This window comes from Entelurus aequoreus, linkage group LG08 (genome assembly GCF_033978785.1).
Source record: "Entelurus aequoreus isolate RoL-2023_Sb linkage group LG08, RoL_Eaeq_v1.1, whole genome shotgun sequence".
Classification (NCBI taxonomy): Eukaryota; Metazoa; Chordata; class Actinopteri; order Syngnathiformes; family Syngnathidae; genus Entelurus; species Entelurus aequoreus.
The window spans coordinates 24,551,611-24,579,336 of record NC_084738.1 but is presented as its reverse complement, the minus strand read 5'-3'; the positions used below and the strand labels follow the sequence as shown (position 1 = coordinate 24,579,336).

Sequence of the window (27,726 nt, the reverse complement as noted above, 5' to 3'; positions counted from 1 at the left end):
GATTGATCTACGTATCTATAAAAGCTGAACAAAGGATACAGGTGTTGAACATAAATATGTTAGCATACTTCTAAAGCTGCACATTCTTTCTTCTTCTGCGCGTCAGCTTGGCACAGACCCAACAACAATCTTCACCGTCTGGCGCCCCTCTAGTGGTAAGAGTGACATATAACAACCATTACAGTTATTACGTCCACATTATAACATTTTTCTGTTTTAAAAAAAATAATTTTTTTTTAATTCATAGGAACAAAAACCAGATTCAAAATTAAACTTAAACGGTATCTTCTAAAATAGGTACACTGTAGGGTTGTACAGTATACCGGTATTAGTATAGTACCGCGATAGTAATGAATCATATTCGGTACTATACCGCCTCTGAAAAGTCCCTGAACACATGAAGACTTTGAATATGACCAATGTATGATCCTGTAATGACTTGGTATCGGATTGATACCCAAATTTGTGGTATCATCCAAAACTAATGTAAAGTATCAAACAACAAAAGAATAAGTGATTATTACATTTTAACAGAAGTGTAGACAGAACATGTTAAAAGAGAGAGTAAGCAGATGTTAACAGTAAATGAACAAGTAGATTAATAATTAATTTTCTAGCACTTAATAGAATAGATAGAATAGAAAATGACACAATATGTTACTGCATAGTCAGCAGCTAAATTAGGAGCCTTTGTTTGTTTACTTACTACTAAAAGACAAGTTGTCATGTATGTTCACTATTTTATTTAAGGACAAACTTGCAATAAGAAACATATGTTTAATGTACCCTAAGATTTTTTGTTAAAATAAAGCCAATAATGCAATTTTTTATGGTCCCCTTTATTTAGTTAAAGTTAAAGTACCAATGATTGTCATACACACACTAGGTGTGGTCAAATTTGTCCTCTGCATTTGACCCATCCCCTTGTTCACCCCCCTGGGAGATGAGGGGAGCAGCGAGCAGCAGCGGCGGCTGCGCTCGGGAATAATTTTTGGTGATTTAACCCCCAATTCCAACCCTTGATGCTGAGTGCCAAGCAGGGAGGTAATGGGTCCCATTTTTATAGTCTTTGGTATGACTCGGCCGGGATTTGAACTCACAACCTACCGATCTCAGGGCGGACACTCTACCCACAAGGCCACTGAGTAAGGTTTAGAAAAGTACCGACAAGTACCGAAAAGTATCGAAATTATTTTGGTACCGGTACCAAAATATTGGTATCGGGACAACACTAGTAGACTGGCAATAAAATGTTTTCTTTTTATTTATAATTTTTTTTACACAAAACATCAAGCAATCGTATCATATCAGGTTCAAGAAAGGTAAAACGTGTGAGCGCAGTCCGAGGTCAAGGTTGATGGCGGTCGTCACCATAGCAACCACCAGCTCCCCAACTGTGCTTGTGTCAGGACACATTCATTTGGAATGTCACAATTATTAACGCACAGACAACAGACAATCCTTCATCCCAGCTGGCGAGGTGTCCTCAAGTGACATATTATGGCACACACTGTTATACTATATTTAACAAACAAAACATTATTTATGCTCTGATTGTTTTGCTATAGTAACCTTATTGATCATGTTCATCAACTCTACGGAAATCACGTTCTTTAATAAATACTTTGGATGTAAGGCAGACATTAATAGAAGGTTGCACTGATCAATCTTCACTGTGCTCTAACTAACAGTGGGTATTATGATATGACCTTTAATAAAGTTAATAATAAATGAGGCAAACAGTGGGGGGCACAACTGGATTGTGGCCACACATGAAAAATACAGAATGTGCATGACCTGCCAGCTTACTTAACATATAACTGAATGTTACATTCAAACAGCAAGGAATATATTTATACATACAAGAATGTGTGCACAATTACCACTACATGAGTGAATTCTACTATGTACACGTATCAAAAAAACTCCTGTAACCCCCCCAGAAGAGCTCATAAATCATAAAGGTTAGGAGTAGTAGTGTGTTCCATACTGTAACACAAGCGGTTCTTTCTCAGCTTTGTCAACACTGGTCACGTTGAATACGATTCTGCTGTGGCTGTCAGGCTCTTGACTCTTCAGGAACAAAGCATTGGTGGAAGCTGCAATCTGTAAAATGAAGATTATGCACACTGCTATAAAGTAGTAAAAAAAAAGGGAAATTGGTCTCTTCAGGCTTGTGGGTGATTTATACACACTGGACACTTCATTAAATACACATCTAACATAGAGATGGGTACATTTCAATTTTAAATTGATCTATTGCAATTCTCAGTACTTATGTGTGTGCAAATGTTTTAAAAAACGTTAATTGTTTAAAAAAGACAAAAACGTTTTATTTATTTAGTATTTAACAGTGAGCTGTGCTTTCCAGTTGGTATCTTGTTCTTTCTGTGTCTCATTTGCAAGTATTATATAGTAAACTTTGCATGCAGTTGCAATTCTAAGACATTAGGTGGCAGTAACGTAAAGTAGTCTTTGCCATTAAGTTGAATACGCCAGTCTTTTTTTTTTGTTTATTGTTGAGCCTTATGAAGCGTTAAAACTTTAAGTATTGTATTTATTACACACCAGCTGTTTGATTGTAATGTGCATCTTAGTTGTAGTTTTAATTACCAATTTTAGAGGTGTTGAAATCGCCATGTAAAATCGCAAATGCTATACGGTAGCATGTCTATGGCAAATCCAATGGTTGGCAGCATCAAGCTAGCGCAATTTAAAAAGTGGAGCCTGTTGGCATGGAAATTTGTAACATTACCTAGAGCAGGGGTGTCAAACTCATTTTAGATCGGGGGCCACATGGAGAAAAATCGACTACCAAGTGAGCCAGACTGGTAAAATCACCATAATTGCCAACCTAGAGACATCCGAATATATATATATATATATATATATATATATATATATATATATATATATATATATATATATATATATATATATATATATATATATACATATATATATATATATATATATATATATATATATATATATATATATATATATATATATATATATATATATATATATATATATATAAATAATCCATTCTGGATGAACTGAAATTCTTTTTTCCAATCATTTTGGAACTTGCAAGCGTACTTCTTCTTCTTACTCGTGGTCACCATGTCTCTTCTTCGTTCTTCTGCTTCGTCTCTGTTATGTTTTCGGACATTACTACTTGCCGTAGTTTTGAAGCAATGCATTATGGGAATCCGGATGTTGTGTGTCAGTGTATTAACGTGCCGGCTGGAATAAACACACGCTGAGAAATAGCTCTGTGCCTGCCTACTTTATGGGTTGTAGGTAAACATATGGATAACGGAGACATATATAATAGTCTCCTTTTCAGGTGAGAGAGGACGCTAAAGGCAGTGCCTTTAAAGCACGCCCCCAATATTATTGTCCGGGTGGAAATCGGGAGAAATTCGGGAGAATGGTTGCCCCGGGAGATTTTCGGGAGGGGCACTGAAATTCGAGAGTCTCCCGGGAAAATCGGGAGGGTTGGCAAGTATGAAAATCACGGCACGAGAACTTGAAAATAAACACAACTTCAGATTGTTTTCTTTGTTTAAAAATAGAACAAGCACATTCTGAAAAGGTACAAATCATATTGTTGTTGGGATTTTTTTACACTTACATGTTGCGGTTAATCATTTATTTGTCGTTATTTATATTTTCTTAATAAATCATGTGATAATGTTCATCAGTCAACTCATTGGTGTTAATTTTCAATCAAAATAAAATAAAAATATATCAAAATCAAATTACTGAATTATATAGCTCTTTTCTCTAGTGACTCAAAGCGCTTTACATAGTGAAACTGATGATCTAAGTTACATGGATGTGGGTGGCACTGGGAGCAGGGGGGTGAAGGACACAACAGCAGTGACTAGGATGGCAGAAGCAGGGATCGAACCCAGAACCCTCAAGTTGCTGGCACGGCCGCCATACCAACCGAGCTATTTCGCCCCAGGATGTTATTTATGTAGTATGATCATTTTCCTCGACTGATGTACTAACATCATGTGGTTTATTTTGTACATATGTAGCATCATCTACAAAGATGCAAAGAATTGCTATTGCGATATCCAGTGGACACATTTAGAACAGCTGTTTCTTTCATTCAAAAATTTCCGGCTAATTTTCATACTTAGCAAACTCATCCCACGGGCCGGATAAAACCTGTTCGCGGGCCTGATCCGGCCCTCGGGCCGCACGTTTGACACCTCCGACCTAGAGACAGTCCGACTGATTTGGCTCTGAGTGCTTGACTGCTTGTTTCCCGGCCAAGTGTTTGAGCCGGTGCAGAGTCTGCAACTGTTGGGTTTTACGTGAATCGGCACCCGGTAATATCGACGGACCTCGGTCAGTACCTATAAAAATACACATCTCTACTTCTAATATGGCACAAGAAAATGATACCGATGAACAATAATGCTTTTTAATTTAACAATGTCTAGTATTGTGATTGGGTTTTGTAGTGCACTGCATCATATCTAGCGAACTAAATAAAACATGAGCAAGACCTCAAATTGTGACGTGAGGCGGTATTTGTAGATAGAATAAGAATAATAGCAGGTTGTGACCATTGAAAGGTATGTTACAGCCTCACAGTGACTGGAAGCTGAATAATTGTGCAAGTGTGCCTAAGTAATGTTGTGTCCAGTTAGTGTATTTACCACGCAAAAGGTTCTGTTGTGTATTCCCGAGCATATACCGCTCTCTAGTGGTCACAGGCTGTACGCGCATGCAACCAGAATGACTGCATTAATCTCATGTCATTTATTTGACTAATAATAATCATTTAGTGTTTTTCATACCTGAGATCTGTGGTTTCGAGGGTGGCAGGCGATGACAGTGATGAAGGAGAATGTTGCCACAAGAACAGCAGCGCAGGACAGGATGAAGAGCATGTTGGTGTTGTCTGGAACAATAGTGAAGGGATTGTTGGTTTAGAAGTGTTGGGATGATATGTTCTGCACAGCGGTGTGCCGTCAGGGCCAGCAAAGCCTTCTCTGCTGGCCTAACATAACCAGAAATCATGATCATAATTAAAGATAAAGTATTTTTTTATTTACTTTCCCTAAATATCTAAAAGTATTCATATTCTCTTCATGTCATATTATGCTCCTTCCAGCGCTGTTGTTTTTAGTTTATAGAGTTGTTATCCAATCAGAATTCAGCTAGCTTATGTTGCCATGCTGTTCGAAATCTGCCCGGGGCCTTCAGAGTAGGGGTGTGGGAAAAAATCGATTCGAATTCGAATCGCGATTCTCACGTTGTGCAATTCAGAATCGATTCTCATTTAAAAAAAATCTATTTTATTTTTTTTGATGTATTTTTTTTTCTTTTTCTTTTTTTAATTAATCAATTCAACAACACAGCAATACCATAACAATGCAATCCAATTCCAAAACCAAACCCGACCCAGCAACACTCAGAACTGCAATAAACAGAGCAATTGAGAGGAGACACAAACACGACACAGAACAAACCAAAAGTAGTGAAACAAAAATTAATATTATCAACAACAGTATCAATATTAGTTACAATTTCAACATAGCAGTGATTAAAAATCCCTCATTGACATTATCATTAGACATTTATAAAAAATAAAAATAAAAGAAGAATAGTGTGTGTCACAGTGGCTTACACTTGCATCGCATCTCATAAGCTTGACAACACACTGTGTCCAATATTTTCACAAAGATAAAATAAGTCATATTTTTGGTTCATTTAATAGTTAAAACAAATTTACATTATTGCAATCAGTTGATAAAACATTGTCCTTTACAATTATAAAAGCTTTTTACAAAAATCTACTACTCTGCTTGCATGTCAGCAGACTGGGGTAGATCCTGCTGAAATCCTATGTATTGAATGAATAGAGAATCGTTTTGAATCGGGAAAATATCGTTTTTGAATCGAGAATCGCGTTGAATCCAAAAAAATTGATTTAGAATCGAATCGTGACCCCAAGAATCGAGATATTGAATCAAATCGTGGGACACCCAAAGATTCGCAGCCCTACTTCAGAATCAATAATGCAGGCGTGCACCAGTGGCGTGCAGTCACTAGAGGCAGGGGAGGCACGGCCTCACCTGCCATCATGGAAAGAAAAAAAAAACTAAAAAGAAAAAAAAATAATTAAATTGTTATATGTATCCAGTGATTATACTAAAGTTATTTTCCATTTAATTTCACCAGTTTTAGATTATTTTTATTTTTATTTTCACATTTGCCGTTCAAATACTGAGAAGTATTTGAGCAGCCAGTTGAGCTGATCTCAACTGGCTGCTGAGATCAGCAGCCAGTTGAGGCACTTGTGCCTCACCATGGATTGCGACTCGGCTAACTGCTGGCCTGCTGTGCAGTGAGAGCGTATTGCTATATGAATTATATTATACATTTCCATAGTTTAGTTAGCTGAGGTATATAATGTACAGTGTATTTTGTCAACAACTGTATGTGTGTAACGTATTTCTTGTGCTGAGCAATCATAAAACTGCTGCGGAGACACACTGTGTGAGGCTCGTATCATAACCCCGCCTCCTGGTGCCAAGCCTCCGCTGCAGAATGCACCGCCCGACGGGAGCGCCACACCAACCAAAGCCCACACCCAAACCCTCCACTTGCAAGACCGAATCCACCCAAAAAAAGTCACTTAACAAGAAGCCAAAAAGTGCAAAAACAACAATGCTCGCGCCGCAGGAGCCGCGAACGACCGCAGGGACACAACATTAGGTACACCTGCACTGCAGGTTCATATGTTTGTAAATCTGACTGTGATGATGCAGTCGTGCCTCACCAGACATTAACCTCACCGCACGCCACTGGCGTGCACTGTTAGAGAATGGACACAAACATTTGACAGACAGTTGCAATAGCCAATCAGATCACAAGTTGTTGTCAGTAAGGCCTTATAGATGGCCTAAGGCAGATATATATTGTGATGTCATGAGCTAGGTAACATAAGAACTCCATTACCCAGCATGCCACAGTAGTAAAGAGCATGCGCAGTAGCACCGTTTAGGTTGAATGTAGACATGCCGGCAGCTGGATGTTTTTGATGAGCACACTGTGGAGTAAACTTTAAGAACTCAGCCAACACGCTTCGTCTGCATCTTTTATGATTAGACAAGACAAGACATATATTTGCAAGGCCATTTTCAAGAAGGATATTTAAAAATAAACTACATCTTGTGAGACCATGTCAGCCAATCCCGGAAGCTAGCTCAGCTGTCCCGGCGATGAAATGTGAGTTCATATATTTTATTTCTTAATTTTTTCACGTTTAATATGTTTTTTTCAATTTAAATTTTGACAGTACCACATAAGAAATGTTTTAATTTAGAGTGTCCACCCTGAGATCGGTAGGTTGTGAGTTCAAACCCCGACCGAGTCATACCAAAGACTATAAAAATGGGACCCATTACTTCCCTGCTTGGCACTCAGCATCAAGGGTTGGAATTGGGGGGTTAAATCACCAAAAACTATTCCCAGGCGTGGCTGCCGCTGCTGCTCACTGCTCCCCTCCCCTCCCAAGGGGTGATCAAGGGTGATGCGTCAAATGCAGAGAATAATTTCGCCACACCTAGTGTGTGTGTGACAATCATTGGTACTTTAGCTTTAACTTTGACTTAATGTGGGTTTATTGACTTTTAAATGCGCCAGAAAATAACCTGTTCTGTACAATACCCAATAGTGCGTAAATGTGTTTCTGTATGGTATTTCTCCAGCAATGGTCATGTGGTGACATCAATGCTGGTATTTTGAGAGGTAATCATTGAAGTCGGACATCACCGAAGGCCTAGGTGGGAAACGCACGGCCCGCCACTGGTTCTGCAGTATGACTGTGCCTCAGCGCAAGGCAATGTGATTGGTTGTGGAAGAATCCAAGAGCCCTGACCTCAACCCCAAAGTTGAACTTTACTGGTGAAAGAGATGCTTCGCAGAAGAATGTTATGAGAGGCTTTATTGTAATGGTAACTTAGCAACAAGAGCAAATCACTTAAGCACAGCAAACATGTGCTAGCCAATCAGACATGGCTGAATTTCTTCATCTTCAGAGGCCTTCGCCTGCCTGTGGAACTAACGTAGCTGAACGGAACAAGGTATGTGTTGTGCCAACACCCCATGACACAGGGAACTCCATTCAATCGATTTTACAGAGACGCCAACCATAATGCTGGGGAAAAAATGTGTGTATTGTATATATTATTTCAGTGATTAACTGTCCGAATGAAGAATGATTGTAAACTGATGTCTGAGCAAAGACAGACTTGATTGGCTACTACCGGTAATTCTTTGTCTCTTTACATTGTGCCTTTTTGCTTAATTTTTAAATGTTTTATTTTTTTATTTTATTTTATATAATGTGATGTGGACCAATAACAAATTAGCTGAACGAGCAGTGGAGGTAATAATAAACATAAAAATAGAGGTCTATGTATGTGTGTGTATATATATATATATATATATATATATATATATATATATATATATATATATATATATATATATATATATATATATATATATATATATATATATATATATATATATATATATATATATATATATATATAAAAAGTTAAGTTAAAGTCTCAACGACAGTCACACACACACCAGGTGTGGTGAACTTATCCTCTGCATTTGACCCATCCCCATGTTCACCCCCTGGGAGGTGAGGGGAGCAGTGAGCAGCAGCGGTGGCCACGCTCGGGAATCCTTTTGGTGATTTAACCCCCAATTCCAACCCTCGATGCTGAGTGCCAGCTATTTGTATTTTTCTTAAATCATAGACCAGGAGTGGCAACCATAAATCATGAAACATTTAATATATTGTAAATAAAGCTTTTTATAATATTCGAACCTAATCCTTGATTATGGCAGCCTATATGTAAAAAGGTAAATTGTTAATTGTTCTTTGAGTGCAACAAGAAGGGGGTAGTGGGGGGGTGTATATTGTAGCGTCCCGGAAGAATTAGTGCTGCAAGGGGTTCTGGGTATTTGTTCTTTTGTGTTTCTGTTGTGTTACGGTGCAGATGTTCTCCCGAAATGTGTTTGTCATTCTCGTTCGTTGTGGGTTCACAGTGTGGCGCATATTTTTAACAGTGTTAAAGTTGTTTATACGGCCACCCTCAGTGTGACCTGTATGGCTGTTGACCAAGTATGCATTGCATTCACATGTGTGTGCGAAAAGCCGTAGATATTATGTGACTGGGCCGGCACGCAAAGGCAGTGCCTTTAAGGGTTATTGGCGCTATGTACTTCTCCCTACGTCCGTGTACACAGCGGCGTTTTAAAAAGTCATAAATTTTACTTTTTGAAACCGATACTGATCATTTCCGATATTACATTTTAAAGCATTTATCGGCCGATAATATCGGCAGTCCGATATTATAGGACATCTCTAATTTTAACCTTTTGAAATTGTTATTTGAGTGCAATAGGAAACATATGTTTATTTTATTGTAAGATTTTCTGTTAAAATAAAGGCAATATTGACATTTTCTGTAGTTCCCTTTATTATGAAAAGTATCGAAAGGTATCCATATGCATTTTGGTACCGGTACAGGTACCAAATTATTCAACTAAATTGTTTTGAGGGCCACAATTCCCGAAAGCTAGGAACCGGAGGTTCAGACTTCTCCCTTTACTATTAGTCTCATTTTGTACATTCTGGGGAACCAATGTCCTCTACAGTAACCATTTGATTTTAGTCTATTGAATTTTTCAGAAATTTTAAAAATCAGTGAAAGATCATCTCTATGACAGCACTCTAGTTTTCAAGAATCTGCTGCAAAACGTTTTTTTTTTAACTGAAATCGTGGGCCACCAGTTGAATAGCCAAAATAACCAAAAAGAGAGGACCCAAAATGGAACCTTGAGGAATACTACTTATATAAGTAAAAAAGTTTAACAAATGACGACTTACTGCATCTGAAGTAAACAAGCTACAGCAACACCTAAGTTACACAAATCACATTATCGGGGAAAAAAAGTGTAAAGGGATGCCTTGAGAAACGCCTCAGTTATGTAAATGACAAGTTTGGACCCCAGTGTTCCATGTTTTTGCTAGCAAGGTTAAAATGTCAATGCAAGGATCTTCCAAATTTAGGCAGCATGGTGAAGCAGTGGTTAGTGCTTGTGCCTCACAATAAGAAGGTCCAGGGTTCCATCCAGGGTGTACCCCGCCTTCCGCCCGAGTGCAGCTGGGATAGGCTCCAGTCCTACACAACAGGAGCACTCTAGTGTTTTTAAGAATTTGCTCCAAAAATTATTGTCTGCCATTTTTTAAACTAAACTTCGGCTCCTTGGTTGCAAGTTCCATGGCACGGCCTTGGAGTATATTGGGGACTTTTCCATCCTTTCAAATATTTTTTTGCTACATTTTTGGCCAAAACTTCAGTTGTGTTATTGAAAATGGAATGTTTTTTTCCTCAGAGGGTTTTTTTCATGTTCAATTTAAATATTTTTATTTCAAATTATTTAATATATCAATGATAGACTGAGAAATAATTTTAGCCCAATAGAATATAGGCAGGACAATTTCTTAAATATTTTTTACCTACTTTTTTTTGCGCAAATCTCTCTGTTCTAAATAATACATTTCAAACATGTTATGTTTTTCTTTTTTCAAATTGGCATTTATTTGGTTAAAATACAACATTTGAACCATTAAAGATCAAATATTAAATTTTAACCCTTTTCGTCCCGACAATTCTCTGTATTGCTATTGAATTAAGTATTCTATAAAGGGTTTAACAAGCAAACAAAAAACAAAAAAAATACAGTTGAAACACTTTTTAATGTCTCATTCAGCTACATCGTTGTTGTTGTTTTTTTTAGAATAATATAGCCTTGAAATTAACTAACATAAGTCATAATCAAATTACTCGAATAAGTATCTAACTTACCTAATACTATTAGTATCTCGAAGCAGTCCGCAGCTAATTTAAAATAAAAAATATATATAATATTGTTTAAAAAAAAAAGTTTTAAAAGCGGAAAAAACAGCAAATAGGTGTAATTTAACAGGAAATTAAATGTTTTCTTTAAAAAAGAAAATCTGTAAATTTTTGAATGTTTTCAAAATGAAAAATATCAAAATGGCGATCGCGTCCTTTGATTTTTCAGTGTGGGGCTCTCAATGGAAAATGATTGGACATCCCTGCTTTAGTATTATTAATATATATGTAAATAATTTTCCTTATTTACCCTTATATGAAGCTAGATAAAGACATCCACTGCCATCTACAAACGATAAAAATAAATGAATGATCATAACTTAAGCATGTAAATGACAAGTTGTAAACAGTTAAATGGAAGTTGACCTAAAGAGACTGGTCTATATTGATTTAACACATGAGCTAGAATACACAGTGTCCAAATTTAAGCCTGTATATCTGTTTTTGTCCTTGTTGTGTCATGATCTGGCAGTTCTGCTGCCGCCTGTCTGCTTTTTGTTGCAGTGTCTGGTTTCTGGGTAACACCTGATTCCCATTTTCTCTTGACGACTTAAGCTCTCCAGTCCACTCACTCCGTGTCAGTAGATTCCTGACGCTTCACCCTTCCAGTCGTGTTCATCTCTTCTGCTGTGGCTCCACTCACGCTTCTTATTCTCGTGGCTCTGAACCCGGCGCTGCCGTGTAGTGTTAACTGTTTCCTCTGCACACCTTTTGTTTGCGTTTTCTGTTTTCTCCCACCTTTTGTGTGCATCCTTGGTCATTTTTACTCAATCCCATTTTAGTGTGTTTTTTGTTATAATTTTTTTTTTTCTTCTTCTCTGCATTGGGGTCCTGCTTCGGCAAAGCTGATCGTGACATCCATCCATCCATCCATTTTCTACCGCTTGTCCCTTTCGGGGTCGCGGGGGGTGCTGGAGCCTATCTCAGCTGCATTCGGGCGGAAGGCGGGGTACACCCTGGACAAGTCGCCACCTCATCGCAGGGCCAAGACAGATAGAAAGACAACATTCACACTCACATTCACACACTAGGGCCATGTTGTTTATAAATTGATGACAATGCACACTGTGTTATCTAATGCTCTTGTCTGTACCATGGCTGTCGATTTGTAAGAATGACATATAAATCATAATAATATTATACAGTATTATTATTTTGTGGTGATGTGTTGCAAGGGCTTAAAAGAGACATTGTTGCCTAAACTTCTTGTACAAACGTGAAAATTCACCCAGGTGTATCCCTTTTGTGACTTGAAACTTTTTTTTTTTTTTTTACTTTTGTTGACATAATTGGACACGGTATGGACAATTTTATTCAATATATAAATGTAGCATGGGTCTAAGGTTATTTTGCAGTGTTCAGGTACCATGTACTATTTGTTCATTTTTGAATAAGTCTCAGAGGATATACAGTAGTTGCGAGAAATATAGCCTTGACGCTGGAATTCAAGCCCTAGTGGAAACATTTCATTTTGTAAGTCTGCAGCTTTAATGCTAATGAGTTTGTCCACTGTCTTTGTAAGGACTGTCTGACTCCAGTTAATTAAGTGCTATTGTGCACTTTATTAACTTGTTACATAGCCGCTGTAACGTTTAAATAGATGCCATCTATCACGTAAAACAAAAAGACACAAAGGAAGTGGGGGAGGACACAAACGTTATCAAAATTAGCACAGCTATGGGAGCGACAGTGCTAACATCACACTCACACTTTTAACAGGTTAACCCATTTGCTGAAGAAAAACAAAATAATAAACCATAAAGCTTGAACATGTGTAGCTAACTGACGGCTATACTGTCCTTTGTAAAGAGCCAGGCCTGTTTTAAGACGTGTAATAATGCTTACCTTTTTACAACACTTTCTCACATTTAGTGCTCATAAACATAACACATATAACTGTTTTAATGACTTAAAAATACATATTATATAATAGGGGACCTTTTGAGACATGTAGCGAAGCCTGCCTTTTTACAAAACTAGATACATTTCTCCTACATTTGGTGGTCATAAGCAGGACATATATTACTGTTATAATGTCATAAAAAATTACATATTGCATACATTTAAAAATTTAGTTTATAAAGACGTGTAGTGAAGCCTGCCCTTCTACAAAGTTAGATCGATTCTTCTCACAACTAATGCTTATATACAGGATGCATATCACTGTTATGTCAATATAAATTACATATTGCATAATTTTTTTTATGAAGTGGAATATCAGGGTTTTCCCACAGAACTAGGGCTGTCAAAGTTAAAAGTTAATCACAAAATATTATCATATTAATCATGAAAAAATGTAGATTAATAACACAACGCCTTTACCTTAACATGGGTTGGGTTGTCATGTGGTCAGTGGTCAGGTCAATGCAGACGTCAGTGCAAAGAGGAGTGATGAGACTCCGACTGTTGTGCTTCCTGGTATATTTGGCTTCAAAGTACAGTAGTACCTCAACTTACGTGCTTAAATAGTTCTGTGGTGGGATGGGACCCTTAACTCAAAACACTTGTATCTCAAATCAGCATCTCTTATTGAAATTAATTGAAATCAGGAGCACCGTTTTAACATGTAACTTGCCTTTAAAAAAAACAGTTTGATACAAAATATTGTATAAAAACAAGACAATAGAATGTACTGCTAAGAACTACAATAGTTTTATGAAGTGACATAATAATAACGTACAGGATTTACCTTGGAAAGTAAACTTTTACGGTATCTCCTTCCAGCTTCTTTGTCAAACACACCATCAGCAGCTTTACCATATTTTCATAGACAAATGTATGCCATTTAGATAATATTGTAAAATTCTTGGCTAATGTTGGACTCATTCTGCTTCAGTATGGTGCAGACTAGCACGGGGGTCCTTAGGCGTTCCCAAGCCAGGTGGGAGACATAGTCCCTCCACCGTGTCCTGGTTCTTCCCGTGGTAACCTACCAGTCGGACGTGCCCTAAACACCTCCCCAGGGAGGCATTCTGACCAGATGCCATAACCACCTCATCTGCTCCTCTCGATGTGAAGGAGCAGTGGCTTACTCTTTCAGATTTTCTTGTAATCAGACAATATTTTCGGTATATTAGATGGAATCTTTACCTGACATGTTTCGACTGTCATCTGCAGTTTTCTTCAGAAGGGTCACCTGACCACTGTGACGTGTTGCCTATCGGCTGTTCTTATAGGCGTGGCCAACCAGGCAGACCTGTCAAGTCTACCTGGTTGGCTACCCCCCCGCCCCGCCGCTTGATGGTTAATGGAGGAGGGAGTCCCAGGTATGCGAGAGCATGAATAATTCCTCATCCCGATTGATGGTTTCCTTAGGCCGCATCCTTAGTTCGATCGCCTCCTTAATCCATCGTTTGAATTTGTTACTTTCTGTCCCGATGATTTTGCTGTTGTCCCAGTTCATGATGTGGTTATTTATTTTGCAATGATCTGATGTAGCAGGTATATAATATATATGTTATGCATTCCACCAAAATTCCCTCGCGTTTTATTTGATTGCTCTATTGCAGGGGTCACCAACGCGGTGCCCGCGGGCACCAGGTAGCCCGTAAGGACCAGATGAGTAGCCCGCTGGCCTGTTCTAAAAATAGCTCAAATAGCAGCACTTACCAGTGAGCTGCCTCTATTTTTTAAATTGTATTTATTTACTAGCAAGCTGATCTCGCTTTGCCCGACATTTTTAATTCTAAGAGAGACAAAACTCAAATAGAATTTGAAAATCCAAGAAAATATTTTGAAGACTTCTTCACTTGTTTAAATAAATTCATTATTTTTTTACTTTGCTTCTTATAACTTTCAGAAAGACAATTTTAGAGAAAAAATCCAACCTTAAAAATGATTTTAGGATTTTTAAACACATATACCTATTTACCTTTTAATTTCCTTCCTCTTCTTTCCTGACAATTTAAATCAATGTTCAAGTAAATTTATTTTTTTTATTGTAAAGAATAATAAATACATTTTAATTTAATTCTTCATTTTAGCTTCTGTTTTTTCGACGAAGAATATTTGTGAAATAATTCTTCAAACTCATTATGATTAAAATTCAAAAAAAATATTCTGGTAAATTTAGAAAATCTGTAGAATCAAATTTGAATCTTATTTCAAAGTATTTTGAATTTCTTTTAAAATTTTTGTTCTGGAAAATCTAGAAGAAATAATGATTTGTCTTTGTTAGAAATATAGCTTGGTCCAATTTGTTATATATTCTAACAAAGTGTAGATTGGATTTTAACCTATTTAAAACATGTCATCAAAATTCTAAAATTAATCTTAATCAGGAAAAATTACTAATGATGTTCCATAAATTCATTTTTAAATTTTTTCCAAAAGATTCGAATTAGCTAGTTTTTCTCTTCTTTTTTTCGGTTGAATTTTGAATTTTAGAGAGTCGAAATTGAAGATAACTGTAATTTTTTTCGTGTTTTCTCCTCTTTTAAACCGTTCAACTAAGTGTAAATATCATCAATTATTAATAATAACATAGAGTTAAAGGTAAATTGAGCAAATTGGCTATTTCTGGCAATTTATTTAAGTGTGTATCAAACTGGTAGCCCTTCGCATTAATCAGTACCCAAAAAGTAGCTCTTGGTTTGAAAAAGGTTGGTGACCCCTGCTCTATTGTATTCATTGTCACTTTTATTTTGTAATTTTTTCAGCAAATACCGGGTAGTTCGTTTTGGGAGCATTTGTCATTTTATTTTGAAGTCCTACCTTCTTCCGGTAGTGACGTTGTCTTCCTCACTTGCTGTTGAGACATGCCGTGAAGAGGTGAGTGTTTTTCTCTGCTCTCGTGTTTTAAAGACAATGTAACTGTGAAACGAGGTTATAAGTTACTCTTGTGCTGTTAATGTTGCTGACATGTTCATGTACACTTGTTTTGCTCAGAGTTTGAGTGTGTTAGCAAACGTTTTGCTAGTGTACTGTTAGGTAGCACTTCTCACTCACACACAGTGGCTGCGGCACTTCATTGAAGTTTTCCCTCCATTTTAGACAGGTGTGCTGCAGACTCGTGTGTTAATGCTGCTGCATTATTTCCTGTGTATTTCATACAGGTATGTTTCTGTTGCTCCCAAAACTTTTATTCTATTTTTCTGTTCTGTTTTAATTTATTGTTTATTTGCCTATTGTATAAAATATTTGACCGTTGTTGTGTTAATTTTCAGTGTATTAGTAATTGTGATTTATAGGTTTTGTGACATTTGTGAATGTTTTATATAGCATTTCTGGTCATTTAAACTCACTTGCTGTTGAGACATGCCGTGAGGAGACTGGTGTGTTGCAGACTCGTGTGTTAATGCTGCTGCATTATTTCCTGTGTATTTCATACAGCAATAAATACGCCACCTGTTTCGGCTAAAGGCAACCACCGAGTCCCCTTGTCTTCAAAGCAACACCAGCAATACACAACGCAGACTCGATCCGGCTACACTGATATGGCTGATTTTAAGTTTTCTTGTTCGGATTTTTGTTTTAGGCTTCTTGTAAACCTTCCAGTTGTCTCCTTTTTGCATTCTTTGTGATGTCCTTTCTTCCTTGTGTTGATGTTCTCCCTGTTTCTCCGATGTATGATTTTTCGCATGATTTACACAGGATTTCGTAGATGACATTGCATTTCTTGTCTTGTTCTATTTTGTCTTTTGGATGTACAAGTAACTGTCTTCTTTTTGTGTGAGGTTTAACTGTTGTGTTTTTTCATGACACGCTGTATTGGTTCAGTTACTCCCCTAATGTAAGGCAACACGTCACAGTGGTCAGGTGACCCGTCTGAAGAAGACTGCAGATGACAGTCAAAACATGTCAGGTAAAGATTCCATCTACCAAAAATATTGTCTAATTGCAAGAAAATCCGACAGAGTATATGAATGAGAAGACATAATGAACCTTTTTGAGCAAAGCAGTGGCTTTACTTTGAGCTTCTCACGAATGACAGAGCTTCTAACCTTATCTGTAAGGGAGAGCCCCACCACCTGAAGGAGGAAACTAATTTCGACAGCTTGTAGCCGTGATCTTGTCCTTTTGGTCATAACCAAAAGCTCATGACCACTGGTGAGAATAGGGACGTAGATCGACCGGTAAATTGAGAGCTTTGCCTTCCGGCTTAGCTCTTTCTTTACCACGACGGATCGATACAGGGTCCGCATCACTGCAGACGCCAGACCGGTCCGCCTGTCGATTTCACGATACACTCTTCCCTCACTCGTGAACAAGACCCCGAGGTACTTGAATTCCTCCACTTGGGCAGGATCTCCTCCCCAACCCGGAGATAAAGATTTTTTTTTTAATTGCAAATTTATTAAAAATAAAACAAAATAAAAATCACATGTTCATTAGTATACACAACTTTTGCTCAATGCTTTGTTGATGCACCGTTGGCAGCATTTACAGCCTCAAATCATTTTGAATACGATGCCAGAAGCTTGGCACACCTATCTTTGGGCACTTTCGCCCATTCCTCTTTGCAGCACCTCAAACGCCATCAGGTTGCATGGAAAACATTGTTTTTTATCCAGGGTGTCTTTGTAGATTGCTGCAATCATATTTCCCTCAAAATGTGTCACAGATTGGAGGTTGGAAACAGTATTAATGCAAAATTTAATTTCTTGCATGAGTAAAAGCGTTAACTTTGACAGCCCCAAGTAAATAATTTAAAAGTATACATTTTATGATATTCTGACAATAAAATTTAATTTGTGTAAAATATTTGGATCTTTTTTAAAGTTAACTTGCATTATGCAAGTAGTTTAGAGCTAATATTCACAAATAATCAAAATTTTAAAGTTTTGCATTTGACCCATCCCCATGTTCACCCCCTGGGAGGTGAGGGGAGCAGTGAGCAGCAGCGGTAGCCACACTCTGGAATCATTTTGGTGATTTCACCCCCAATTCCAACCCTTGATGCTGAGTGCCAAGCAGGGAGGCAATGGGTCCCATTTTTATAGTCTTTGGTATGACTCGGCCGGGGTTTGAACTCACAAACTTCCAGTTGCAGGGCGGACACTCTAACCACAAGGCCACTGAGCAGGTCAAAAAGTGATTAATCATACATCCATCCATTTTCTACCGCTTATCCTTACAGGTTTGCAGGGGGTGCTGGAGCCTATCCCAGCTGCTCACGGGCGGTAGGCGGGGTACACCCTGAACAAGTCGCCACCTCATCACAGGGCCAACACAGATAGACAGACAACATTCACACATCAGGGCCAATTTAGTGTTGCCAATCAACCTATCCCCAGGTGCATGTCTTTGGAGGTGGGAGGAAGCTGGAGGACCCGGAGGGAACCCACGCAGTCACAGGGAGAACATGCAAACTCCAAACAGAAAGGATCGAACCCAGGACCTTCGTATTGTGAGGCACAAGTACTAACCCCTGTTTCACCGTACTGCCATGTGATTAATCAAACATGTGTATTGTTTCCCTGCACCACTAATCAGAACATAAACAAACCATAAAGTGTGCCCCGAATGTGATTATGTTTGCCTATTTAACTCATTTCTAGTGTTTTAATCCGCTTTTAACAACTTTCACTCACTACCTATACATGCAAAGAGGCCTACAGAGTGTGTGCCCACTTACTGGTTTTCCTGACAAAGAGGCTGAAGGAGGTCTGCAGCTCGCTGATGTCATTGCGCACGCTGATGTCCAGGCAGTGAAAGCCGGCCGAGGTAAAGGTGTGATTGAGCCACAGGATGTTCTCGTACAGCATCGTCAGAGTGCAGACCCCCGTCGTGTCGGGCACGCAGTTGAGAAGGAAACGCCAACAAACCCACATAGGAGGACTGAAGACACAAATCATACTGATTGCAAATGGAGAAACTACACAAGGCAGCTGAGCCTACCTTCCATCCACACGGAAAGCCAGGCCGGCGGTTTGAGAGACCTCATAATCAGAAGGTCCCTTTAGTTCAATGCTTTTGATTGCATCTGCAAACCAATTACACTTGTGAGTCCCAGCATTATAGCCTCATACACAATTTAACAGCACAAACCAAGCACTTGAATGTCCTTGGTGTAGACCCCGGTTATAGGAGGAGTGTATTTAGTCAGATTGACTCCTATTTTAAGCCGGAGCGTGTAGTTTCCAGACGAGGCATAGTGGTATCTGACAACAGGCTCATTCCCTTGGATCACCTTTCTGCAGTATAAAAAAAAGGATGCTCATAAAGAAGTCAAAACAAATATATTAAATGACTCCCCCATACCCATTTCCTAAATCCCAGGTGTAGCTGAACTTTGCAGTGCTGAAGTTCTGCTGCGGGTCAGAAAGTTCAAACATGGTCTCTGTGGGAACGTCGGATGCCAGCTCTCCCGTGTTTCTCACATAGGTGGCGTTGCCGTCCATTTGATAGAAAACCAGCTTCCCAGCAATATTGTCTGTTAAAGGGAGATTCAGTGAAAACAGTGCCATGCTTGAAAAGGGGAAGTTAGTTAATTTCATACCTAAATCTGTCAGGGCGTCATCAGATTTTGCCACACCCAATATAACCAGGATAGGAAGCAACAAGATCCTTCTGTTGCCATATAAAACCAAGTTAATTGCTAATTTTAGACATTTAAGGAGTCAAAATAGTACCTTTCCATGTCTGCTGGTCCTCCTCTCAAGGACATCAAGTAAAAAATGAAGGCAAATGCGGTGGAAGTGCGTCTGAGCTCCACTCTGATTTTCCAGAACTAGCTAAACGATGTTAAATGCTTGAAATTGTCACCATGCGTTGCAGTCATGTGCCCCCGCAGGAACAACAAATAGCTTTTGAGCTGTGGGCTCCATCCATGCAAATCATAGAATGTCTTTTTAGTTTCTCATGACTGTTTTGGGGAGGGTTTTTTATGAATGTGTTTTTTGGAAAACAAAGAAGCCCTTTTTGATTAATTAGGGAACTGAAATAATTCTGATGACAGTGTTTATGTCAGTGTGATTAGTGCTTTTTGTGAACCTAAATACAATTTTGTTTGTCGGCCTATACCAAACACATTGGCTAATGCCAAACAAATACACATACAGTATATGCTGCATAATAAAGAAAAGAAACAAATTAGTCATCGCTCATTTATCGCTGTTAATTGGTTCCGGGCATGACCGCGATAGACACATTTCTGCCAAGTGGCAATCATTAATTATAAATTGGATATGTTTATATAGCTACATCATTAAAAAAAAAAACCTGTTTAGACATTCTGAACACATTTGTAACATCATTAGAGCCTTCTAGAAATGAAATACACCTACATAGTCACCTTTAAACCCTTTTAATCCAATATAGTAATGCTGCTTGAGGCTGAGCCAATCAGTGTCCACGATACTGAACAGTGCACTTTGAGGGATTTGGTCTATTTTAGTGGCCAATACTACTGTAGTACTGATATTTTCATTTTAATTAGCCATTTTTATGCTAAAAAATGCTTAATGTAAGCCAAAAATGTGTGCAACTTATTTAAGCAACTCAATAAATAAATATTCCAATTATCAAATATGATGAAATAAAGAATAAACCACAAACTTAAACAAAATATAAAACTAATATATATATATATATATACACTACCGTTCAAAAGTCTGGGGTCACCCAAACAATTTTGTGGAATAGCCTTCATTTCTAAGAACAACAATAGACTGTCGAGTTTCAGATGAAAGTTCTCTTTTTCTGGCCATTTTGAGCGTTTAATTGACCCCACAAATGTGATGCTCCAGAAACTCAATCTGCTCAAAGGAAGGTCAGTTTTGTAGCTTCTGTAACGAGCTAAACTGTTTTCAGATGTCTGAACATGATTGCACAAGGGTTTTCTAATCATCAATTAGCCTTCTGAGCCAATGAGCAAACACATTGTACCATTAGAACACTGGAGTGATAGTTGCTGGAAATGGGCCTCTATACACCTATGTAGATATTGCACCAAAAACCAGACATTTGCAGCTAGAATAGTCATTTACCACATTAGCAATGTATAGAGTGTATTTCTTTAAAGTTAAGACTGGTTTAAAGTTATCTTCATTGAAAAGTACAGTGCTTTTCCTTCAAAAATAAGGACATTTCAATGTGACCCCAAACTTTTGAACGGTAGTGTATACATACAAGCTTTAAATAGCCCTTTCCGAGTGATCTGAAAATAAAACTCCAATTGTGCAAACAAAAAATGTACATCAATAAGAAATTAGCACTTCTCAATGGGCTTTAGCGAGGTCAGCGTCTTTGTGACGTTTGGTGTATGTGTTGTTGGTCTGGACCCCAAAATGCAGAGACAGCAGGCAAAGTGCAAGTAAAAACCTTTGTATCAGGGGGGAAAAAACAGAAACAATGGAGCGGGGCTCCATCCCAGTCCAGAGGACAGGTCTGCCAAGCCTGGCACAAAGAGAATCCTAAATGGCAAACAGGGACAGGTGTGTCCTTATTGCCAATCGGGGACAGGTGAGAGAGACAATGCTAAGACAAAAGAAGTGATTGCACATAGAGGCAAAAAGGAACTGGAAACAAAAATAAGAGCGCCGTCCAGTAAATAAGACTAAATATAAGTAACTAACAATAAATGTAATAAACACCCGCATTGCATGTTTGTGCCAGGGTCCAGCTCTGTGTATGATCGGGCTCATATCCACAGATTCACATAAGTGACTGTAAAGAACATAAATGATGAAAAAAATTCATAATAAAACCATAAAATACATATTACTATTCTTTCATCAAACTAATTACAATTGTTCATCAACATTTACTTAAGAAGAAATTGTTAAGTTTTTTCACAAACTTACACATGAGGCTTCTGTGTCTCATTCTTCCCTGTCTGTGTGGAAAGTTTTAGGGCGTGGCTTATTGGCTGGTCTGCTTGTCACAATGTTGCCAAAATAATGTTTCTTCTTTCATCTCCGTAATATCGATAAAATGTGTCCCATTTTGTCCACCACCGAAGCTGAGATCATTATTCATGCATTTGTTACGTCTCGTCTCGATTACTGTAACGTATTATTTTCGGGCCTCCCTTTGTCTAGCATTAAAAGATTACAGTTGGTACAAAATGCGGCTGCTAGACTTTTGACAAGGACAAGAAAGTTTGATCATATTACGCCTATACTGGCTCACCTGCACTGGCTTCCTGTGCACTTAAAATGTGACTTTAAGGTTTTACTACTTACGTATAAAATACTAACATGTGGAATTAAATTATGGAATGGATTAAGCAAAGCAATCAAACAATGTACTAATATGATCCACTTCAAGAAACTCTTCAAACTTAAAGTGTTTACAAAGTACAAAGAAGAAGAACCATGATAAACATTCTGAATTTATTTAATCCATCCATTCTTTCACTCTCAAAATAATCTTACTTATCTCATCATATGAAATGTAACTTACTTCACCAATTATTATTTATCTATTTATTTTTATTGTGATTACTTATGGAGTACATTGTGAATAAATTGAGAACAGGAAGTGAACAAAAAAAAGTTTAGCAACTGTTATGTAAAAGAAAAGGGGTAGGATTAAATAAGCTCTGCTTCTTCCTACTCCTTTTCGGACATGTTGAAAAGAGAAACTGGAAATTGTGATGTATCATGTTGTATGCTTGCATGTTCGAAATAAACTCAAACTCAACTCAACTCAACTCAACTAAACTGTCGATTTACACCCTATCTTGCTGATTGTATTGTACCAGAAATCTGCATTGTAAGAACTCCGGCTTATTGGTGATTCTCAGAGCTCGAAAAAAGTCTGCAGGATTTAGAGCGTTTTCTATTCGGGCTCCAGTACTCTGGAATGCCCTACCGGTAACAGTTAGAGATGCTACCTCAGTAGAAGCATTTAGGTCCCACCTTAAAACTAATTTGTGTACTCTAGCCTTTAAATAGACCCCTTTTTAGACCAGTTGATCTGCTGTCCCTCTTTTCTGCTCTGCCCCCCTCTCCTGCGTGGAGAGGTTATGAGGTGGCCATGTATCAGTTTCCACAGAGGACGCGCTAGCTCTTCCAAGTCGGGACCCAGGATGGACCACTGCTCTTTGCATCAGTTGGTGACGTCTCTGCGCTGCTGACTTGTCGCCACTCAAGATGATCCCCTACTGGTCTCCCAATGGACTGCACTCTCATGTTATTAACCATATCTACTCGGCATCCGTTGCACAGGTCACCCAGGGGGGCGGGGGGCTTCCAAGGTTTTACCAATTGGGTTGAGTTTTTTTTCTTGCCATGATGTGGGATCAGAGCTGAGGATGTCGTGGTGGTTTGTGCAGCCCTTTAAAACATTTGTTATTAAGGGCTATATATGTAAACTTTGATTGATTGACGTTTGCAGAGACATTTTAACACCATGAATTTGTAGTTTGACACTGTAGAATCTATAGCCTGTGACGTAAGTTGTTATCAGTGCATGATTTCACACAATTTATCTGTGTGTAATGATTGAGTGTAATCGTTTGACCTTTTGTGTTTTTATGTACCAAAAGGCTCTGAGTGATGATCAGTCTTAGATCACCAAGGATATGACTTGACAGCCATTTAAATTGATTTGACTTGACTGAACTTAATTACCACAAAAATGTAAAACATTTCCCTAATTAAATACAGGACAACCAGATGACATAACAGGCCATAAATGTTAATCATGCGAGAAACAAAATACATCAGTCAACACAAACTTGTTTGATATTGATTTTTTCTCTTGCCTTTTTCTGTATCACTAGTCCTTATTTTACAGGGTCACATGTGAGCTGGAGCCTATCTCAGGTGAACCTGGATCTCCAGACAGTGAGGCTGACTTGACGTGTTCACTTTAATGTTCTCTCAAAAACATGTATTTCCAAAAATGGGTCTTGGAAAAAAAGGGGTCGTCTTTTACGACATGAAAAGATCCATCCATCCATCCATCCATTTTCTACCGCTTATTCCCTTCGGGGTCGCGGGGGGCGCTGGAGCCTATCTCAGCTACAATCGTGCGGAAGGCGGTGTACACCCTGATCATTTAGTTAATTTTTTTATTTTTATTTTTGTATGGAAGATGTAGTAAACATGGTTTTACTTTAAACAAATTAAAGTTTATAAATCTTATGCAAACATATGCTAGGCCAGTGTCTCTGCATCTGCCGACCTTAGTTAGAGCCCTGGCAGTGTGATCTAAGTGTATTACATACAATCATAAATAGATCTTTATTTTAAACTGAGAGGAGTAATTGATTTTCTACATTAAAACCAATTCTTTTTTGCACTCTTTCCATTATAAGTACTGTATAATGAGCCATAATAAAAATATGCATTTGATAAAAAAGTCGTGCCTCGCCACATTGAGCTTCAAATATTGCAGATTTGTGGGGGATATAGCTATATTTCTAAGGATTTTCTACAACTTTTTGGTCCTAAATTAAGCATGTTCAAACATAAAAATGGCTAAATAAAGTAGAAATATCAATACTACAGTAGTATGGCCACTAGAGGAGACAGTGCCTGTAGTTTGTTTTTTGTGCACTTTGCTGCTGCACTGTTTCTATTTTGTTTTACTGTAATAAAATTATTTTTACCTTCACTTTGCCTGCAGTTTAGGGCCTCAAAGGCGCTGACCACGCTCAAGTCGATTTACAGTAGGATCACACATTTGTTATTGAGGTTGTTTTTTTGTTTGCCCAATATGAATTAGTTACACGTTTTATTTTTAGATTAGGGACATTTTTTAGATTAGGGATGAGAGACTTTTTAAAGGTCATATTTATATTAGTTTTTATATTATGTTAAAGTTTTTGGTTTATTCTTTATTTAATCCTAACCGATACTATTTCAGTATTTAGTTGCTCAAATTAAGAGATTTGCTATTACAGTTGTTCCTTGCCACATCACGCTTCAAATATTGCGGCTTCACCACATCGGAATAATTTTCTTGTTTGTTTTGGATTTTTTTAAGCATTTGCACAACATGTTTGGCCTAAAATTAAGCATTTGTAAACATTAAAATCGCTAAATAAACTAAACATATCAATATGACAGTATAGTATTGGCCAAAAGAGGAGACCAAACCAATCTAAGAGTGCTAGTCAGTATCGTGGCCAATGATTGGCTCAGCCTCATGCAGCAGCATTTTGGATTAAAAGAGTGCAAAGGTGACAAAAAATGTGTTATTTCAAGTCTAGAAGGCTCTCATAATGTTGAAAAACGTATATAGAATGTTCTAAACAGCTTTTTAACCCTCCAGTTGTAGAAATATTTAATTTCTAATAATAATTCCTACATTTTGCAGTCACTTCCTTAACCAATTAAAAGCGATAAACTAGAGAAGACTGTTTTTGTCGTCCAAAGACTATACAAATGGGACCCATTACCTTCCTGCTTGGCACTCAGCATCAAGGGTTAGAATTAGACTTAGACTTAGACTTAGACTGCCTTTTTATTGTCACTCAAATTAAAACTTTACAGTACAGATAAGCCCTCCCTAGGGAGGCGTTTCGGGCACGTCCGATCGGTAGGAGGCCACGGGGAAGACCCAGGACACGTTGGAAAGACTATCTCTCCCGGCTGGCCTGGGAACGCCTCGGGATCCCCCGGGAGGAGCTGGACGAAGTGGCTGGGGAGAGGGAAGTCTGGGCTTCCCTGCTTAGGCTGCTGCCCCCGCGACCCGACCTTGGATAAGCGGAAGAAGATGGATGGATGGATGGAGTACAGATAAGAACAAAAGTTTGTTGCATTAGCTCATGGTAGTGCAGGATAAAAAAGCAATAAGGTGCAGATATAAATAAATAGATTACTGTACAGATAAATATATTGCACTTTTGCATATGCATCCAGGTTTATGGATGTATGTTATATTGTCTTTATATTCCAGCCAGTTAATCCATTTTTGGGGGGAATTGAGGGGATAATTATGATGTGTTCAAGAGTCTTACAGCCTGAGGGAAGAAGCTGTTACAGAACCTGGAGGTTCTGCTTTGGAGGCTGCGGAACCTTTTCTAGAGTCCAGCAGTGAAAACAGTCCTAGGTGGGGGTGGGAGGAGGCTCTACAGATTTTCTGAGCCCTGGTCAGGCATCGGCTTTTTGCGATCTCCTGGATAGGAGGAAGAGGAGTCCTGATGATCTTTTCCGCCGTCCTCACCACTCTCTGCAGAGACTTCCAGTCTGAGGCACTGCAGGCTCCAGTCCATACAGAGGGGGGTGATATAACCCCAAATTGGGGGTTATATCACCAAAATGATTCCCGAGCGCGGCCACCGCTGCTGCTCACTGCTCCACTCATCTTCCAGGGGTTGGATCAAGGGGATGGGTCAAATGAAGAGGGTAATTTCACCACACCTAGTGACTATCAGTGGTACTTTAACTTTAACATTTTGTTAGTGGTTCAACACATGATTTCATATTTTACCGTTTGTATACCATTATAGCATTTGTATAATTTTGTTTTGAATTCATTTTAATATCAAACAATTAAGGAAGCTGAAAGAGTTGGCTATTTTTAGTGAGCCCATCGATGGGCTCACTAAATTAGAACTGGTTAAAAGAGCCGAAATTCCAATAGAGATGCCTTACAGTTGTATTGTAGTGCCCTCTAGTGGACAATAATCTCACACGCTTTGAATAATATGTGTTTTTCCTTCGAACCCCACTTTTGCCAAAACTTAAAAACAAGTCATATTCATGGCAAGACTAATCATAAATCATTATAGCACACCACGTGACCTGTTAAGCGTGTGTGACGTCACAGCCCCGCCCCTGCGGTCCTCCCTAAACACCGGCTGATGTCCATTCGGCTGGCAGAGAGTTCTCTGCTGGCTGGAGCGTCACTGCACTGTACACACATGCGCGCGGTGCATGCTGGGAGCAGGACCACCGGCTCTGGGTTCGACTGTAAAGGCGACTGACCATTCGGATTATACTCGACCTTTTTTTTTTTTTTTTTTTTTTGTTTACCTGAGGAAATCAACGTGCCATTATGTCGGGGGCTCCGCATGACGTCAGCAAACTTACGGAGTTGACTTATAAGGTGAGTCAAGTTGTTCTAAAGTCACACGGTTGTGTTTAGGGATCATTTCCTGTTTTATGTTACACGATAGCGTAGGTTGGTGAAAAACAAACAAAAAAAAACAGCAGCAGTAACAAGAAAACAATGTGAAATGTGCTTTTTTATGTTTGCTTGTTTTTACGCCTTTTTGAATGGAATGGAATATATGGAAAATCACACCTTGCATTTGTTTGTGTGGAGCAGATTGTGCCGCTGCAGCTCCTTTATTGTGCATATTAATGGCATCAATAATCCAAGGATGATTGGATTAATTCAGCATTGTTAGACCATAAATCTAATCACTGGTGGTGATTAGGAGGTGTTGGATTTCCTCGTAGTGACGTGTACAAACAACAAATCTGAGTTTAGTTTTTTAGTTTAGTTTATTAAGGATCCCCATTAGTCTACACTGCAGTGGAGACTATTCTTCCTGGGGTGCAGGCAAAAAAACATCACACAATCACAAAACAAAAGATTACAATGCAGTACAACATGATCAATAATAAAATATTGTAATACAAAAATAGCAACAACAAAAAACAATAACTTCGAGTTTACATAATAATGTTCATATAGACAAAAAGAGCAATATAAAAATAGATATATATTTTTGCAAAAATAAAACAAAGAACCAATGGCCTATAATATACACATTAGTGTACCAAAGACAAACAAATATATGACGAAAAAGTACCAGCCATCCATTTTCTACTGCTTGTCCCATAATCAATAAAATAGTCAATAATTACTTATGAGTTATGAGTTATTGTTTAACTGCTTAATTACA

The 27,726-nt window shown here is 38.3% G+C and overlaps 2 protein-coding genes across 5 annotated transcripts in view; one reads left to right on the top strand and one right to left on the bottom strand.

Annotated features, from left to right (window-relative positions):
- Nucleotides 1-1,292: 1,292 nt before the first annotated feature.
- On the bottom strand, nt 1,293-21,300 carry tmem130 (transmembrane protein 130). Of its 3 annotated transcripts, none has more exons than XM_062056091.1 (8): nt 21,115-21,300; nt 19,417-19,487; nt 19,179-19,350; nt 18,966-19,111; nt 18,816-18,900; nt 18,553-18,755; nt 4,824-4,927; nt 1,293-2,106 (listed from the first exon to the last, which is right to left on the bottom strand). In XM_062056091.1, exons 3-8 carry the CDS (start codon nt 19,316-19,318, stop codon nt 1,966-1,968), a joined length of 819 nt encoding a protein of 272 aa, XP_061912075.1. In that variant the 5' UTR covers nt 19,319-19,350; nt 19,417-19,487; nt 21,115-21,300; the 3' UTR covers nt 1,293-1,965. The 3 variants fall into 3 exon arrangements, with proteins under 3 accessions (XP_061912075.1, XP_061912074.1, XP_061912073.1); XM_062056090.1 differs by lacking the exon at nt 21,115-21,300 and adding an exon at nt 19,550-19,729 and having other exon boundaries at nt 19,417-19,484; XM_062056089.1 differs by lacking the exon at nt 21,115-21,300 and adding an exon at nt 19,550-19,728.
- Nucleotides 21,301-26,706: 5,406 nt separating this feature from the next.
- The window catches only part of baiap2l1a (BAR/IMD domain containing adaptor protein 2 like 1a), a 56,688-nt gene continuing 55,668 nt past the window's right edge, over nt 26,707-27,726 (top strand). For both annotated transcript variants that reach the window (XM_062056081.1, XM_062056080.1), the window contains exon 1: nt 26,707-26,921. In XM_062056081.1, the coding sequence (XP_061912065.1) occupies nt 26,871-26,921 (51 nt within the window). In that variant the 5' untranslated portion in view covers nt 26,707-26,870. The remainder of the gene's footprint in view (nt 26,922-27,726) is intronic.